This window comes from Populus euphratica, unplaced genomic scaffold (assembly GCF_000495115.2).
Source record: "Populus euphratica unplaced genomic scaffold, PopEup_1.0 scaffold12.1, whole genome shotgun sequence".
Taxonomy (NCBI): Eukaryota; Viridiplantae; Streptophyta; class Magnoliopsida; order Malpighiales; family Salicaceae; genus Populus; species Populus euphratica.
The window spans coordinates 1,419,595-1,435,720 of record NW_011499858.1 but is presented as its reverse complement, the minus strand read 5'-3'; the positions used below and the strand labels follow the sequence as shown (position 1 = coordinate 1,435,720).

General features: G+C 33.2%; 1 protein-coding gene and 1 non-coding gene across 2 annotated transcripts; both read left to right on the top strand.

Annotated features, from left to right (window-relative positions):
• The first annotated feature begins 1,045 nt into the window (after positions 1-1,045).
• Positions 1,046-1,118, top strand: TRNAR-CCG (transfer RNA arginine (anticodon CCG)). The gene has a single exon. It is a non-coding gene; the product is annotated as a tRNA-Arg (tRNA).
• Positions 1,119-5,131: 4,013 nt separating this feature from the next.
• Positions 5,132-16,072, top strand: LOC105123973 (uncharacterized). The gene is given in 9 exon segments (XM_011023779.1): positions 5,132-5,231; positions 5,746-8,716; positions 8,795-8,875; positions 9,228-9,380; positions 13,932-14,095; positions 14,226-14,373; positions 14,462-14,584; positions 14,959-15,046; positions 15,632-16,072. Coding segments are annotated over 8 exon segments (3,765 nt in total). The 5' UTR covers positions 5,132-5,231; positions 5,746-5,902; the 3' UTR covers positions 15,826-16,072.
• Positions 16,073-16,126: the final 54 nt, after the last annotated feature.

Here is a 16,126-nt window from a genome sequence, read left to right as displayed (position 1 = left end):
GGACTCTTTCATCATTGGTTGATATATGACAATGATATTTTGTTTTCCTCAAACAACAAAGCATTAGTTATAGGCAACGATGCCGTTTATATAAGAGAAGTTGTCCAAGTTGTCACCAGATAGTTTTCTTCATGAATTCAAATTTAAATTCTAAGATTTAGTTAATAAACAAGAGGGAAGGATTAGCATAGAGGGAGAAAGATTGCTTTAAAGCAAATCACATTCACCAAAAGGCCTGAGCTACCTTGAATCTATCCAAAAAATTTAGTTTAGGATTTATTATCTCAATTTGTTTTTTTTTAAATTTTGTTGTTTCAAATTTAATACTTTCTATTTCAGTTGTTTCAGTTCAGATTCAATAAAAATATCTCACAATTTCTTGTTTTACAATTCTCATCTTTAAAAGTAATAATTTATAATCATTAAAATTATCAAAGTCATATTTTTTGGACAAACATGGCTGAAGACACTAAAATTTCATAATTGATGAAGATAATTTGAAAAAATATCAAATTATTCTTCATTCAAATTTAATTTTAACTAAAAAAAGCCTTTGAATATCTGTTAAATAAATTTTACTTTTAAGAGTAATTTAATTATTTTATTATGTTTTTTAAAAGTAAAAACTCAAAAAAACCTCTAGTTATTGGTTAAATAAATTTTACTTTCAATGATAATTTAGTTATTTTATTGTGTTGTAAAAATATAAAAAGACTAACTGATCCGTAATCAATCTTATGATAATTATTCAAAAAAAAAAAAATGTATTACCTCTAATGGCTAGTTTAATGATGTTTTTAAAAGGGTAAAATTACCATTACATTATTTCAATTTATATTGCAATGAATATGCGTTCATAGTATTTCACTAATCTCCTTTAGTTTTTTATTTAATGTATATGAGAAAAAATGGAAATTTATGTGTCCTTTTATTACGTGTAATTTCGCATTCAATTTTCTACCTCCGCAAGCACGGAAGAGCATTATATAATTAATCATGCCGTGTATATTCAAAATCATTAAGTATCCCCGTAATCCCTCAATACGATCGCGTGGCCTAATGGATAAGGCGCTCGCCTCCGGAGCGGGAGATTGTGGGTTCGAGTCCCATCGCGATCGTTTTTAGCTATTATCGCTTATTTGTGATTTTACCCACAAATTAGTTTTCGCAATTTCATTATTGTATAAGTAAATAAAAGAATTCGAAAACCTTCATGCATCATGTATTAATATTCATCTACATAATCTTTGATTATAATCAATTAAGTTTTTAATATATATATATATACATATTAGTAAATACAAGCATTAAATTTTTCAATTCATAATAAAAAAAATTATGATAAAAATAAATGGATAACTCGTGCATTTGTTTTGTGTTAAAGTTGTTTTTTGCTGTAAGGAAATGCATGTATCATGACTAATTAATTATAAACTAAAAGAAAATAGGGTTAAATAGAGTTTTATCATATCTTTTTTATTAAATATTATTTATTAGGATATTGTTTAACTTTGCTCATTTTAGTTTCTTTTTTTATTTTTTTCAATTAATTTTTTAAATTTTTTTAATATTAGATATTTTTTCTATTTAGTTATCACATTTTTATTATATGGATTTCAGGCTTAACAGGTTAACTTGATTGACTTAATTTTTTTAATTTCATCCTTTAATATTGATTTGATTGAGAATTAAATTTTATTATTTATTTTGTTTACTTTTTATTAGGTTATCTGATCTCATAACCTAAAAATAGTGCAACTTGAGTCAACCCGAGTTGTTTCAGGTTATTTTTTTTGTTTTTTATTTAACTAATTTTTTTAATGTTATCATTCAAAATTAGATTTGTTAATAATTAAGTTTTAAATTTTGTTTTGATATGCCTTTTATGATATTATCTTGATCGCATTATCAAGGTCACAAATTTTAACATTTTAACCTTGGCTAAATCAAATTGTTTTTTTTTTATTATTTCTAAGAGTTTATATTAGTCTCATAACTCAGATCATAATAAGACCTTCAATATTGGGTTTGCTTTTTATTGGATTATTTATGTCTCTTGACTCAGGTTTTAAATTTGACGGGTTAACTTAATTGACTCAATTTCTCTCTCTTTCTCTTTTATTGATTTTTTTTTGCAATCTCATCAATTAATATTATGTTTGATTGGGAATTAGGATCCATAATTTGTTTTAGTTTATTTTTTTATTAAATTATCCTACTCTTATAACTTAGAATAGTGTTTAATGGTTAACTCAAGTTGAATTATCTTATTTTTTTATTAAATTTTTTATAAATTTTATTATTCAACATTAGTTCGACAGGGGTGATTGAAAATCAAATTTTATAATTTTTTTTATTTTTTTATCTATGGGGTTTTCTAATTTTCAAGACTAAAGTTATGAATTTGACAAATTAATCTAGATTAAATTAGATATTTTTTTAATTTTATATAAGTTCATCTTTGTTTGATGATCCAGATAATAGTTTGGTGGATTGATTCATTTTTTTGTGTTGTTTTTTAATTTTTTAATCTCATTCTTTAATATAAGACTGATTAAAAATTAAAAATTAAAATTTATAATTTATTTTAATTTTTTTTTATGGGCTATCTTGATCTTATAAGCCAGATAGCAAGTTTGAAATGTTTTTAGATTTATTTTTAATTGATTTTTTTAATTTTTTTTTATATTTTATTGATTGAGAATTAAATTTTATAATTTATTAATTTGTTTTCTATGGAGTTATCATAGTCTTATAACTCGAGTAAAAAATTTAATACATTAACTTGAGTTATTCTGGATCAATTCAATATATTATTATTTTAATATTAAAAATATATCATCTTAAAATTTTATTTAATTAAATATTATTTTCACGGGATTAATAATTTATTTTTTTCCACTGAAAATAATTAACTTCGCCCGCAATATATCACGGATGATTCTTCAACTGAATGCTATTTCTCCTAGTGGTGCATGATCAAAGGGAAGCCTTCGAAAAAAATTTCAATGTTTAAATTATAACAATTACTTTGGATCGAGAGTCAAGATTTTTATATCCACACATATTGCTAAGGTCTTTGGCAATGGGTAGCTTCGTGTATATGTACACTTCTTTTTCTTCAGGCTTTTTTCATCCCCTTGAAATACTTAGAAGTAATGGTATACAAAGTATTTTTATTTTATAATTTTTATATATTTAAATACATGCATGCCTTGTTTTTCTATTTAAATACTTATATTTATGAAATTTAATCGATCATGTACCTCCGTCTGTTTTGTTATTAGAATGTTGATATGATAATTAACTTTCTATCAAGTAAATTGGGGTTGAAATTAATTTAATACATATTTTTTTTTAGAATAATGGCACATGAAATACTTGTAATTTATTATTATTTTTCTTTATATGCCTAAACTTTTATTGTTTTTCTATTTAAGCACTTGCACTCACAATATTTAATCAATTGAGTATCTTAGTTTCTGTTTAAGTAATTTTGAATTTTTTTATCTATTAAAATGTTTTTTAGCAATTGTGAAAACTTTTTCTACCGATCCTTATTTTTTCTTAAATGAAAAAAATAATATTGCCAATTTGAATAAAAACACTTAATAAGAACAAATGTAACCATTTACCTTATAGAACAATATATATAACGTTCACTTTATAAACAATTATCTAAAATAATGCAAATTTGGTGCACTCTTCATTATGCAAAATAGCATAGTTTTGGTCAATGTTAACTTTCATTCTCTTAAATTGGAGTGTGAATTTTTCAAGAGTTAAAAAATTAATTTAATTTAAAAATTTAAATTATTAAATTAGATTTCAAGATATGATTTATATTATTTTTTATTAAATAAAAATTTTTTAAACTTGAAATTTGTATAAAATAACATTATCTTATATTTATTTTTTATTAAATCAATAGAAATGATAAGATTTAAACTCGTGATTACTTAATTATTAAAATTTTAATATCATATTAAAAAATTAATTTAATATAAAAATTTAAACTATTAAGTTAAATTTACTTATATTATCTAATTTTAGAAAGAGAGGAAGCCTCTAGAGAGATAGCAAAATAAAGAGGGAGGCAATTTAGCCTTCACATGTTTTTCAAGGAAATTTACTTCAAGTTATTTTTCAGAGGAAGGCAACAACTCTAAAACTCACACCAAACACTGCCACAGAAAGTTACTTCCAGAAAACTTTGTTTCGACATTTATTTATAATTTTTATTAAATTCATTAATCCAACAAATACTTCCATGTATAAAAGGTATTTTATTGTATTCAAATAAACGTGAACACGTCTCATTGAATTCGGCTATGAGAGGGATTGGAGCCGACCTCATTTTGTTTAAATCTTTAGCATCATGGTCAAATTCCATGAGACAAGGAAAGTCAAGTAGAGCCGGCTTAAGTTAAAGGTCACTTAAAAATAATTTAATGCTAATAAAATACTTTAACAATAAATAAGATATATTTGTTAATCATGCTTTATAAAATAAAAATTGTTTTCACTTAACAAAAGACTCCAAATATAAAATTAAAATTATTCAAGGCTCCACTTGTTAGACATATATATATATATATATATTTGAAAAAAATCTTATTTGTAGTTTTATCAAGATTCTTATTCATCTTAAATCGGCTCTGAAACGTAATCTTACCCCCATGCATCACTAGTTTTGACGAGTTTATGTCGTATAATAATACTAGGCTTGTATGTATACTTATGTAATAGATATGGACCGACCATATGTAGCCCAGGTATAGAAGCACTATAAGACTTTAGGTGGTATTTCGGAATTAAATTATGACATAATTAATCTTTGATTAAACTAAAAGATTCTAAAACTCTAAGGTCAAAGCCAAATCTCTCCGTGTATCTTTCTTTGATTTTCATGTTTCCATCGAACTCCCCACTTCTTTCCTTCAAAGGTAATCAAAAGCTTCTGAAGCAAAATGTGAATCCTGAAATATACGCAACGTGCCCGGAAGCTGGCCGACCAGAACAGGGAGGGGGGGGAGGGAAATGTTTGTTTTAGTGTTAAAAAAATATTTTTATTTTTTTTTATTTTAGACAGTTGATATTAAAATTAAATTTTAAAAAATAAAAATTATTTTCTTGCAGAGAGACCCTTGACTCACTCCCTCTTGAAGCAAAAGCCAAAGCTTTAAGTTAGAGACCCTTTCTCCTTATATTTCAGGTATTTATGTTATAAGGCAAGCTCTTTTCTTTTCTTTTTAATTATTTCTTTTTGGGTTTTACTTGTTGATCTGAGAGAAATAAAGTTTTGGGTTTTTTTTGTGAATTATTTAATTGTTCTTTTTTTTGTTAGATTTTGAGCTAGTCGATAATTAATTTAGAATTTTTTTTTATTGGGAATTTGGATAGTTAATTTATGCTGATATATCATATCACCACTTTAAGTTTGTGTAGTTTCTAACTTTATGAGGTGGTGGTTGAATTTTGAGTCTGGATGGGTTACTTTGTAACCACTTCTATCTGCAACTTTTTGGAGGTTTTATTGTGTTTATCTATGTTTGAAGTTCAGTTGGATTCTCCTAACTTTGATAATATTTGATGACTGCATGTGATTTGAATGAGTCCCAGTTTGAAAATTGTTTTGTTTGCCTTGCTGTGTGGATTTCTGTTCTATTACTTGTAATGTATCATTTTTCTGAAGATCTGAGGGTTCTTGACGCGTTTGCATGTGTTTGCTGTTCTTTTTTTCAGGAAATTTAGCAAATCATTGTGATCATAAACCTTGTTGTGAGCGAAGTTTGTGTGCTGATATGTAGTTGATGGACTGATTTTGTGAGTATTTGGTGATGGCATTGGGTTTAATCCGCTTGATTCGAGTCAAGTTGAGAAGTGTTTAAATAATGTTGTGATGGAAGAGTCAGATATATATAAACAACATCAATACAATTATGGGGATCCGAGAGATGAGATATCCGAGCCTACTTCTCAGGCATATACCTCAGACCCTTCAAGTAGCAGGAATTCCAATACAAGAGTTCCTGACCTAAATGTACCACCACCAGAAGTTAAACCTGTACGTAACTATTCCATTCAGACAGGTGAGGAGTTTGCTCTCGAATTTATGCGTGATCGGGTCATTCCTAAGAAGCCTCTCATTCCAAATGCTATTGGAGATCCCAACTATGTGACTGGTTATCTGGAACTAAAAGGTATTTTAGGCATTAGTCATACAGGGTCTGAAAGTGGTTCAGATATTTCGATGCTAACCATGGTAGAGAGAGGTCAAAAGGACTTTGAGAGGATGGACTCATCTTTACATGAAGAGAGAAGCAACAATGGATCAATTCAGTTGGCACCAAGAACTTTATCTGGTTATGAAAGCCATGGAGCTCTGCATGGCTATGCCTCCTCTGGAGCCTCCGATAGCTTCTCTGGGAAAATGAAAGTTCTCTGCAGCTTTGGTGGTAAAATCCTACCACGGCCAAGTGATGGACAGCTGAGGTATGTTGGAGGTGAAAAGCGCATTATGTGTATTGCAAGGGACATTTCTTGGCATGACTTTAAGCAGAAAGCTTTAGCAATATATTACGAAGCTCGTGTCATAAAATATCAGCTTCCTGGTGAAGATCTTGATGCCTTGGTTTCTGTTTCATGTGAAGAGGATCTGCTGAATTTGATGGATGAATGGAGTTAAATTGAAGATAGAGAAGGATCACAAAAACTCAGATTGTTTCTGTTTTCAATGAGTGATTTGGAAGATGCTCAACTGGGCCTGGGCAGTGCAGAGGGTGATTCTGAGATTCAGTATGTAGTTGCTGTCAATGGCATGGACATGGGATGCAGAAGAGGATCAGCCCTGCATGGTTTGGCAAGCTCTTCAGGAAACATTGACAGGGAGACGACCAGTGTTGCATCTGCTGGGGTCAGTGCTTCACCTTTGGTTGGCACTTACCACTCTTCTCAGCCTACTCTTCAAAGTTCCTCCAATGCCTACGAGACCTATCCACAATTTTATCATGACCAGATGATGGATCATAGAGACACTAAGCATTTCCCATTGCACTATCACCATCATTCCTCTAACAGCTCTCCTCTCGGAGAAATCCCTTATTCAAGGCAACTTGAAGGGCATATGAATGAAGAAGCAGGTTTTTACGAAGGACATCAATGTATTAGCTTTCAGAAAAAGAATTCGCAGATGCCAGGAAAGGAGGTGAATCCAAAACCTGCTGGTTTAGTTCAGCAAAAGATTGACTTGGGAAAAACTCATGCAATAGAGAATATTTACCCTGCTCCAGTTGATGAAGTACCAGTACCAGCTGCTGTGCCAGAAGGAGATCTAAGTACCATACCATCAAAATATGAGGGGAAACACCAAGAACCAAGGAAGGTTTCTTCTTTTGTTGACGATGTGAATCAAGTGCAGGTTCCTAAATCTCATGAAGATGATCAACACTCCACACCCAGTGGTGCATCTGGTCCAGGAAATGCTGATTCTACTTCAAATCCAGTTGACATGAGCTATCTTGAGCCATCAATACCTCCTCAGAGGGTTTATTATTCGGAGAGAATACCCCGGGGTCAAGCAGAGTTACTGAACAGATTATCCAAGTCTGATGATTCACTTGGCTCTCAGTTGCTCATTTCTCATTCACATCCAGGCATCACTGAGAACAATCCAGTTTTGGAATCAGTGGAAAATTTGCATGAGAATAATTTGGTTGCCCGAACTGAACACTTCATTTCAACTGCAAAACCATCATGTGCAGACTCTCAAATCATAGATGATGGAGTTGCTCAATTTCAACAACATAGAGAGCTTTCTGATGCCAGTTCTCAGATGAATAACAAGCTCCCTGATTCTGAACAGGTGTCAGATTTTGGGTTCAAGCAGGCAGTTGCTAAGAATGTTGATGAAAATGATTCTGCAAACAGGGATAGGATTCTCAAGGAAGACTTTGAGACAGATTTGGTCACTGGTAATCATAGGAAACTCCCAGCTGATGTAAAGGGAGAAGTGGGATCTGGACATCTGGCTGTCCACCAAATAACTTGTGTTGTGCAGCATAAGGATCCTACAGCTGATGTTCCAGATGACTTGAATGAGATGACAGTCAGGGATGTCTCTGATAAGGACAGTCTGGGACATTTTCTGCCATTTTCTTGGACAGATAGCTCAGCTAAAGTTGTTGCAGAAGGAATACCCCCTGTCACTGTTTCAGCCACCAAGCAGGCAGAAATCCAAATCGATATAAATGATAGATTCCCTCGTGATTTCATTTCTGAAATATTTTCAAAAGGGATATTTACTGAGGAAACCCCTGGTCTTATTCCACTACACAGTGATGGTGCTGGTGTGAGTGTAAACATGGAAAATCATGAGCCAAAGCACTGGTCATATTTTCAGAAGCTGGCAAAGGAAGAGTTTGTTCAAAAAGATGTTTCTCTTATTGACCAGGATCATCTAACTGCTTCATCTCTGCTTACAAATATAGATCATAAATCTTATCATTTCACACATTTGGCAGAAGGTGGAGATTCAGTGGGCCGTCATTATTCCCAAATTATTTTTGGCCAAGACAATCAGAATAATTTACCTGGAATGGTAGGAGCTGATTCTACAATGATGTCTGATTTTGATCATTCTGAATTGAAGGAGACGGAAAGTATGCAGTTTGAGGCTATGATGGAGAACCTACAGTCTCCAGGTTCACAGTATGAGGTATGTCTTCTCAATTGTAATTTGATTTGAGAACTTGTTTCCTAGCATGCCAACCGAACTTCACTCTGATGCTCATAGGATGGGAAGTTGGATAACAAGAATGATGGCCTTCCTCCTTGCGATCCTTCTCTGGGAGATTTTGATATCAATACCTTGCAGGTATGCACTGGTTACATTTACCCATCTTTATTATGATGCAAAGTTTGTCTGTCCTGTTTTTAGTGTTTGAAAGAAATTCTACTCACGCATGCTTAAAATATTCAATCTATAATACAATATGACAAGTAACCAAACCTAGAGAGAGGGTACAATGTGCTTTCTGATTAGTTTCCTTCTCTCCTTTCTACATTTGTGATGCATATATGACGACCATGCAGGAACATATGGATTTAGTGTTCCTTTCGCATGCTTCTACCTTCCATCTTGTGCTTTAAGATTAGTTCAATTTACTTTTTTCCTGAAAATAACATCCATTTTATTCTTTTTTACTCTTTTTCGGGTGATATATCAGGTAATAAAAAATGAAGATCTTGAAGAGCAGAGAGAATTGGGTTCTGGCACTTTTGGAACTGTGTATCATGGAAAGTGGAGGGGCACTGATGTTGCCATTAAGAGGCTAAAGAAGATCTGTTTCACAGGTCGATCGTCAGAGCAAGAGAGACTGGTAACTTTTGCTCAACTCTTGATATGCATTTTCAATTTTTTTCCTAAAAATAATTGTGTGCTATGGAGAGTTCTTAAATTCTGACATCTTCTTTTATTTCAGAATGAATTCTTGAATATATACAGCATCTACAGATCTATATTAGGACAGCTATTAACTACACATCAATAGGTATTATTGCTAGTTTCTGATTTATAAGAAAGATATCTGATTTTCTGTTTTTACTCCCCACAAATCAGCTTTAAATCTGCCTTAATTACTAAAGAATCTTCAACACTCCCTCTCAAGCTGGATGGAAGAGATCTTTCATTCCCAGCTTGTCCAAAATGTTTTTGAACATAGGATTCTAAACACCTTTAGTAAGTATATCAGCAAGTTGTTTCCCGGTAGGCATATAAGGAGTGCATATCAATCCACTTTCTAACTTTTCTTTGATGAAATGTTTGTGTACTTCCATATGTTTTGTTCTATCATGTTGCACTGGATTGTGTTCTATTGCAGTGGTAGCTTTATTGTCACAGTACAACTTCATTGATTCATCCCACTTGATTCTTAAATCTTCTAGGATAATCTTCATCCATAGTAACTCACAAATTCCTAGTGTCATTGATTTGAATTATGCTTCTGCACTTGATCTTGACACAACATTCTATTTTTTGCTTCTCCATGTCACAAGATTTCCTCCCAACAGAGTACAATAACCTGATGTTGATCTTCTATCTGTTAATATACCAGCATAGTCTGTATCTGTATAGCATTCAAAATTTAGAGTCCCATGATTTTTACACAAAATTCCTTTTCCAGAAGTAGACTTCAAGTATCTAAGGAGTCTATACACTGCCTGGAGATGTGACTCTTTCAGGTTGTGCATAAATTGACTCACCACACTCATGGCATAAGCAATGTTTGGACGAGTGTGAGCTAAATGGATCAACTTACCAACTAACATTTGATATTGACCCTTGTCAGTTGTGGCTCCTTCCGCATCATTCTCAAGTTTGTGCTTTAGATCAATAGGTGTTTCATTGCAGTCTGTCATTCCTGTTTCCTTTAGAAGGTCAAGAATATACTTTTGTTGAGAGATAAAAATCCCCGTTTCTGAATGTGCCACTTCTATGCGAAGAAAGTATTTCAACTTCCCCAATTCCTTGATTTCAAATTCTGTTGAAAGTATCTTTCTCAACTTATCTCTTTCCACAAAGTTATCACCTGTTATTATAATGTCATCAACATAAACAATCAGAATAGTAACCCCCCCTGAAATGGAATCTTTGATGAACAAAGTATGATCTTCTAGGTTTTGCTGATATCCTATAGAAACCATGGCTTTGGTGAACCTTTCAAACTAGGCTCTAGGAGACTGTTTTAAGCCATAGAGTGCCTTTTTTAGTCTGCAAACCTGGTTGGGAAGAAGGGAGTGATTGAATCCTGGTGGTGGATCCATATAAACCTCTTCTTTCAATTCTCCATGTAAGAAGGCACTCTTAACATCATTTTGCTGCATACACCATCCAAGATTAGTAGATAAAGAAACAGAATTTGAATGGTGTTCATCTTAGCAATTGGAGCAAATGTCTCTTGATAGTCTATCCTAAATGTTTGTGTAAATTCTTTTGCAACTAGCCTGGCTTTATACCTTTCTAGGCTGCCATCAGCTTTATATTTCAGGGCATAAACCCACTTACACCCTACTGTTTTCTTCTCTTTTGGTAACTCAACTATTTCCCATGTTTGATTCCTCTCTAGTGCATTCATCTCTTCTCTCATGGTAGTTGGTTTTTCAATTCTCATTTCGTAAAGCCTTATGTAATGTTTTCGGGATAGGTATGGTGTTTATTTTTGAGAGAAAGGCTTTGTGTGATGGTGAGAACTTTTGAAATGACATAAAATTAGTTATAGGATATAAGAGATTCTTAGTGCATTCTCTTCTTCCTTTTCTAATAACAATTGGCTGATTAAGGTCAGGAATAATTAAAGATGAATGAGAAAGTTCATTACCTTGCTTTGGTTTTAAAATCTGATTAAAGGAGTCCCTAGCATTATCAGTTCTAAAACCCTTAATGCTAACCCCAAATTGATTCCTTATCATGTTTGTAAAGTTTGGAAGGATATGACTCACATTAGATTTGTTTTAAAAAAGGTAAACCTAAGTCATTCGGGTGCAATCATTAATAAATGTTACAAAACCTTTTGCTCCTGAAATATTAGGAATGTTATATGGACCCCATATATCCGAGTGAATTATAGTACATGGAGACTCAAATCTTGAATCACTTATAGGAAAAGACACTCTATACTACTTTGGAAATTCATAGATTGCACAATGAAATTGTTCAACATCAAGATTTTTAAATAAAGATGGAAACATGTTCACAAGAGTCTTAAATGATAGATGTCCTAAACGATGATGATGATTCCAAACATCATTTTTATTAGAATTAACTGAAATGAATGATAGAGAAGGGGAGTTTTATTAGAATTAACTTAAATGAATGATAGAGAAGGGGAGTTTTATTAGAATAAACTTAAATGAATGATAGAGAAGGGGAGTTTTATTAGAATTAACTTAAATGAATGATAGAGAAGGGGAGTTACTACTGCTGCTTTGCACTCCAAGCATGTACAACCCATCCTTGACTCTAGCTTGTCCAGTTGTCCTCCTTGTAGCTAGGTCTTGAAATATGCAGTGAACAAGGAAGAAAGTTACACTACAATTTGTCTTTAATTAGTTTTTAGATAGACAACAGATTTGCAATAAGATTGGGAACATGTAATGCTCCTTTAAGAGTAAATACAGGATTAAGAGGGATTGTTCCCTGGCGTGCAACTGTGGTTAGAGATTCATCAGCCACTGTGATTTTCTTACTCGTAAGATAGGGTTGATATGATGTGAAGGCACTTGCGAAATAAGTCTTATGGTCTATTGCACTTGAGTCAATGACCCAGATGCTGTAATGGTTCTTGTTTGAGGCACTAAAGACATGAGAAATTGGAATTTTACCATTTTGAGCAAGAGAGCATGATCCAGATGGTTTCTCCATTGTATTGAGTAAGGTTCTTTGGCGTTCAATCTCATCTTTGTTGAATCCTCTCACCTCTAGGGTGCTGGACTTATGTGCTGCCTCTTCTGAATTTGTTAAGAGTGCATGTCCTCTTAAATGGTTCCATTTGTATCCTCCATTACATCCCATCCTTGGTGTTTTTCCATGGAATTTCCAGCAGGTCTCCTTTGTAAGACCTGTTTTCTTGCAATAGTTATAAAATTGATCATCTTTAAAGAATTTTCTCCCTTCAGTCTTCACCACTTTTGCACCATTCATGGCATCATTTTTGTTTCTGCTATTAGTTATCATCATAGCAGAATCTTTAGTATTTGGGATCTCAAGCATCACAATTCTCCTTCCTTCTTCAGCCTTTGTTACTGAGAATACCTCATTGAGTGAGGACAGAGATTCCTTTCCAAGTATTTGGACTTGTATTTGATCAAATTCTATGTTGAATCCTGCAAGAAATTCAAAGATCCTTTCTCTTTCTACATAATTCTTTAAAATCACAGCATCATCACTACACTGCATCCTAAAATCCTGATAATAGTCCAATTCCAACCAGAAATTTTTCATAGTATTGTAATATTCAATAACCATGATATTACCTTATTTGGTCATTGAAAGCTTCGTCTTATTTTTATAAATTGACGCAGCATCCTTCACTTTAGAGTAGGTCTGTCTCACTGCATCCTATATGTCTTTTGCTGTAACTAGAAACATATAAGGCCCACAGACTTTTGGCATAATAGAGTTCCATTGCCATGACATAATCATGGAGTTGTCTTCATCCCAAAGTGTAAACTTTGGGTCTTCTAGACTAGGAGGATTGTCCATCAAATGATTAATCTTTCCCTTTCCTTTGAGAAAGGGTTTTACTATCTGTGACCATTTTAGATAGTTTCTTCCATTCAATCGGTAGGATGATTGTAAACTCTGGAATTCCCCTGATATTTGGGTTTCTTTTGTAATGTTTTCAGACGTGTTTTTTTTTTTATCCAGACAGGTTTGCTAGAGCAAGTGACTAGAATTGTCAGGAAAAATGGGAAGAGAGGAGGGGAAATCCTAGATTTAGAGAGAGATAGGCTTAGGAAAAAAACCGGCTCGGTTTAGGCTCTGATTCCATATGAAGAGTTTTAAATTCTGACTTCTCCCTTTATTTTGGAATGAATTCTTTAATATATACAGCATCTACATATCTATATTAGAACAGCTATTAGCTACACATAAATAGGTATTATTGATAGTTTTTGATTTATAGGAAAGGATATCTGACTTTCTGTTTCTACTCCCTACAAATGAGTTTTAAATCTGCCTTAATTACTTCAGAATCTTCAACATGTCCAATTTTATCCCGTAGCCGTCATTGATTTATAGAAAAAAGAGGAGGCCAATTCAATAAGGCTTCATTAGTATTCAACAAGTACATTGGCTTCTAGTTTCCTTTATCTTCTTAAATGCTTTCTTAGCTTGATGTTAAATAATCTATTTTCACTGGCTTCATCAGACCTTGGAGTTTTGGCGGGAAGCTGGCATCCTTTCAAAGCTCCACCATCCAAATGTTGTTGCATTTTATGGTGTAGTTCAAGACGGACATGGGGGGACATTAGCTACTGTAACAGAGTACATGGTTGATGGTTCTCTTAGAAATGTTTTACTTCGCAAGGATAGGTATGTTGTGCACTCTTGCATTTCTCTGAATTCCAGTTTGGCATATGCCTGCTAATTTGCAATTTCATGCACAGGCAGTCGATTGTTTTGTCTTCTCCTGTTTATTATTTCATTAAATATTAACTTGCAGGTATCTAGATCGTCGCAAGAGACTTCTCATCGCTATGGATGCTGCTTTTGGAATGGAATATCTGCATTCAAAGAATATTGTACATTTTGATTTGAAATGTGACAACTTGCTTGTAAACTTGAAAGATCCCCAACGACCAATCTGCAAGGTAAGTTCTAGTAGTATGAACAAAAAAACTGATTGCATCGAATGATTGAGTACTTATTATAAAACATTCTTATGAATGGATGTTCCAGGTTGGTGATTTTGGCCTGTCAAAAATCAAACGAAATACTTTGGTTTCTGGAGGTGTAAGGGGAACTCTACCATGGATGGCCCCCGAGCTTCTAAATGGAAGCAGTAATAAGGTTTCAGAAAAGGTAAAGGCTTCCATCTTGAAATTAACTGTCTGAAAAAGATTGTAATGTTGTAGAGTTGATATAGATTTTTGTCCCATTTACACCTCGGCTAAATTTGTAACTGACATGACTGAATTTTCAATTCATTTGTTGCATTTGGTGGTGGAAAACTTTATCTGAATATCTACATTTTGTTTCTTCTAGTTTGTGAAAAGTTTCTAAGCTGGTTTAGGTTTAAAAAATTTCGTCCTGCACATGCTGCCTTATATTTGACAGATATGGAACTTGGTTCATGCAGGGGTTTTTTTCTCTTCCTTCTTTTCTTTTCCCATCATTTGTAGTCCTTGTTGTTTAATGTCCCTTATGATCAGTTTCTAATCTCTAATTGATCACAGGTTGACGTGTTCTCTTTTGGAATTGTCCTTTGGGAAATTCTCACTGGTGAGGAGCCCTATGCCAACATGCACTATGGTGCGATTATAGGTATGAGTTTTGTACACGATTCTTTTGTGTGTTGTTCATGCATGATTGTGTGCAAATGACATATATCTTCTTTGGGTTGTGCCTGAATCCCAAGATTGCAGCACCATTGTGAAACTGCAGTTACCGAAAATGCTGCTGGACTATGCTAGTATACGATTGAATTTGTCTTTCAATTCTCATAGATTTGTTGCACTAAATGGATGCATGCATGTGATTCATAATTATTTCAGGAAGTAATGGTGGGATAATTTAAAAAGGAACAATAGGTGTTGCAAAGAAAAATTTCTTGAAAAATCAGTCGATGTTGGGGTTTTTTTTTTTTATTCTGTAATAATAGACTCGTGTTTCCTGTTCTGAATTGAGTATAGTTCCGTAATGGTATCAAGACTTTGAAGGTTCGATGCCAATGGGCTAATTTCACTTCTAGATTTCAAACTAACCTCTGGAAATCAGAATAACTATTTACATTATTTGCTGCAATTGTACATTAAATCTACTCCTCTGTCATGTCGTGTACAGTTGATGTCAGTTGCATTTATAGTCTATGCTGTCGACATTTATGTGAGTATCTATCCTGGTGTGTAGGGGGGATTGTAAACAACACGCTGAGACCAACTATTCCAAGTTATTGTGATTCTGAATGGGGAATACTAATGGAGCAGTGCTGGGCCCCAAATCCTGGAGTTAGGCCTTCCTTCACAGAAATTGCCAGTCGTTTGCGCATAATGTCAGCAGCTGCTAGCCAAGGCAAAGGACACGGAAACAAGGCATCAAAGTAGTGGTTTCACAATTTCTAGTTATCGCCTTCCCCTGATTTGTGTCATCCTAAATCGATTCCTTGAAGTCTACGCTCAATAGAGAGACTTGTATCGTGTTAGAAAGGAGAAATCGGCTTCCATAATGTTTTTGAGATGGGAGTAGATTCTCTTACAGTAATGTGATGAGTATTGTTTTATTTCAGCTATTCCAGACTGTTACATAGTCATTGAATTCTATACTCAGAAAAGGAATTCCAAGGTTTTTTCCCGTCTTTGCGTCTCAAATGGGTTGTTACCGTTGGTTGCTTGCTCTGACTGATAG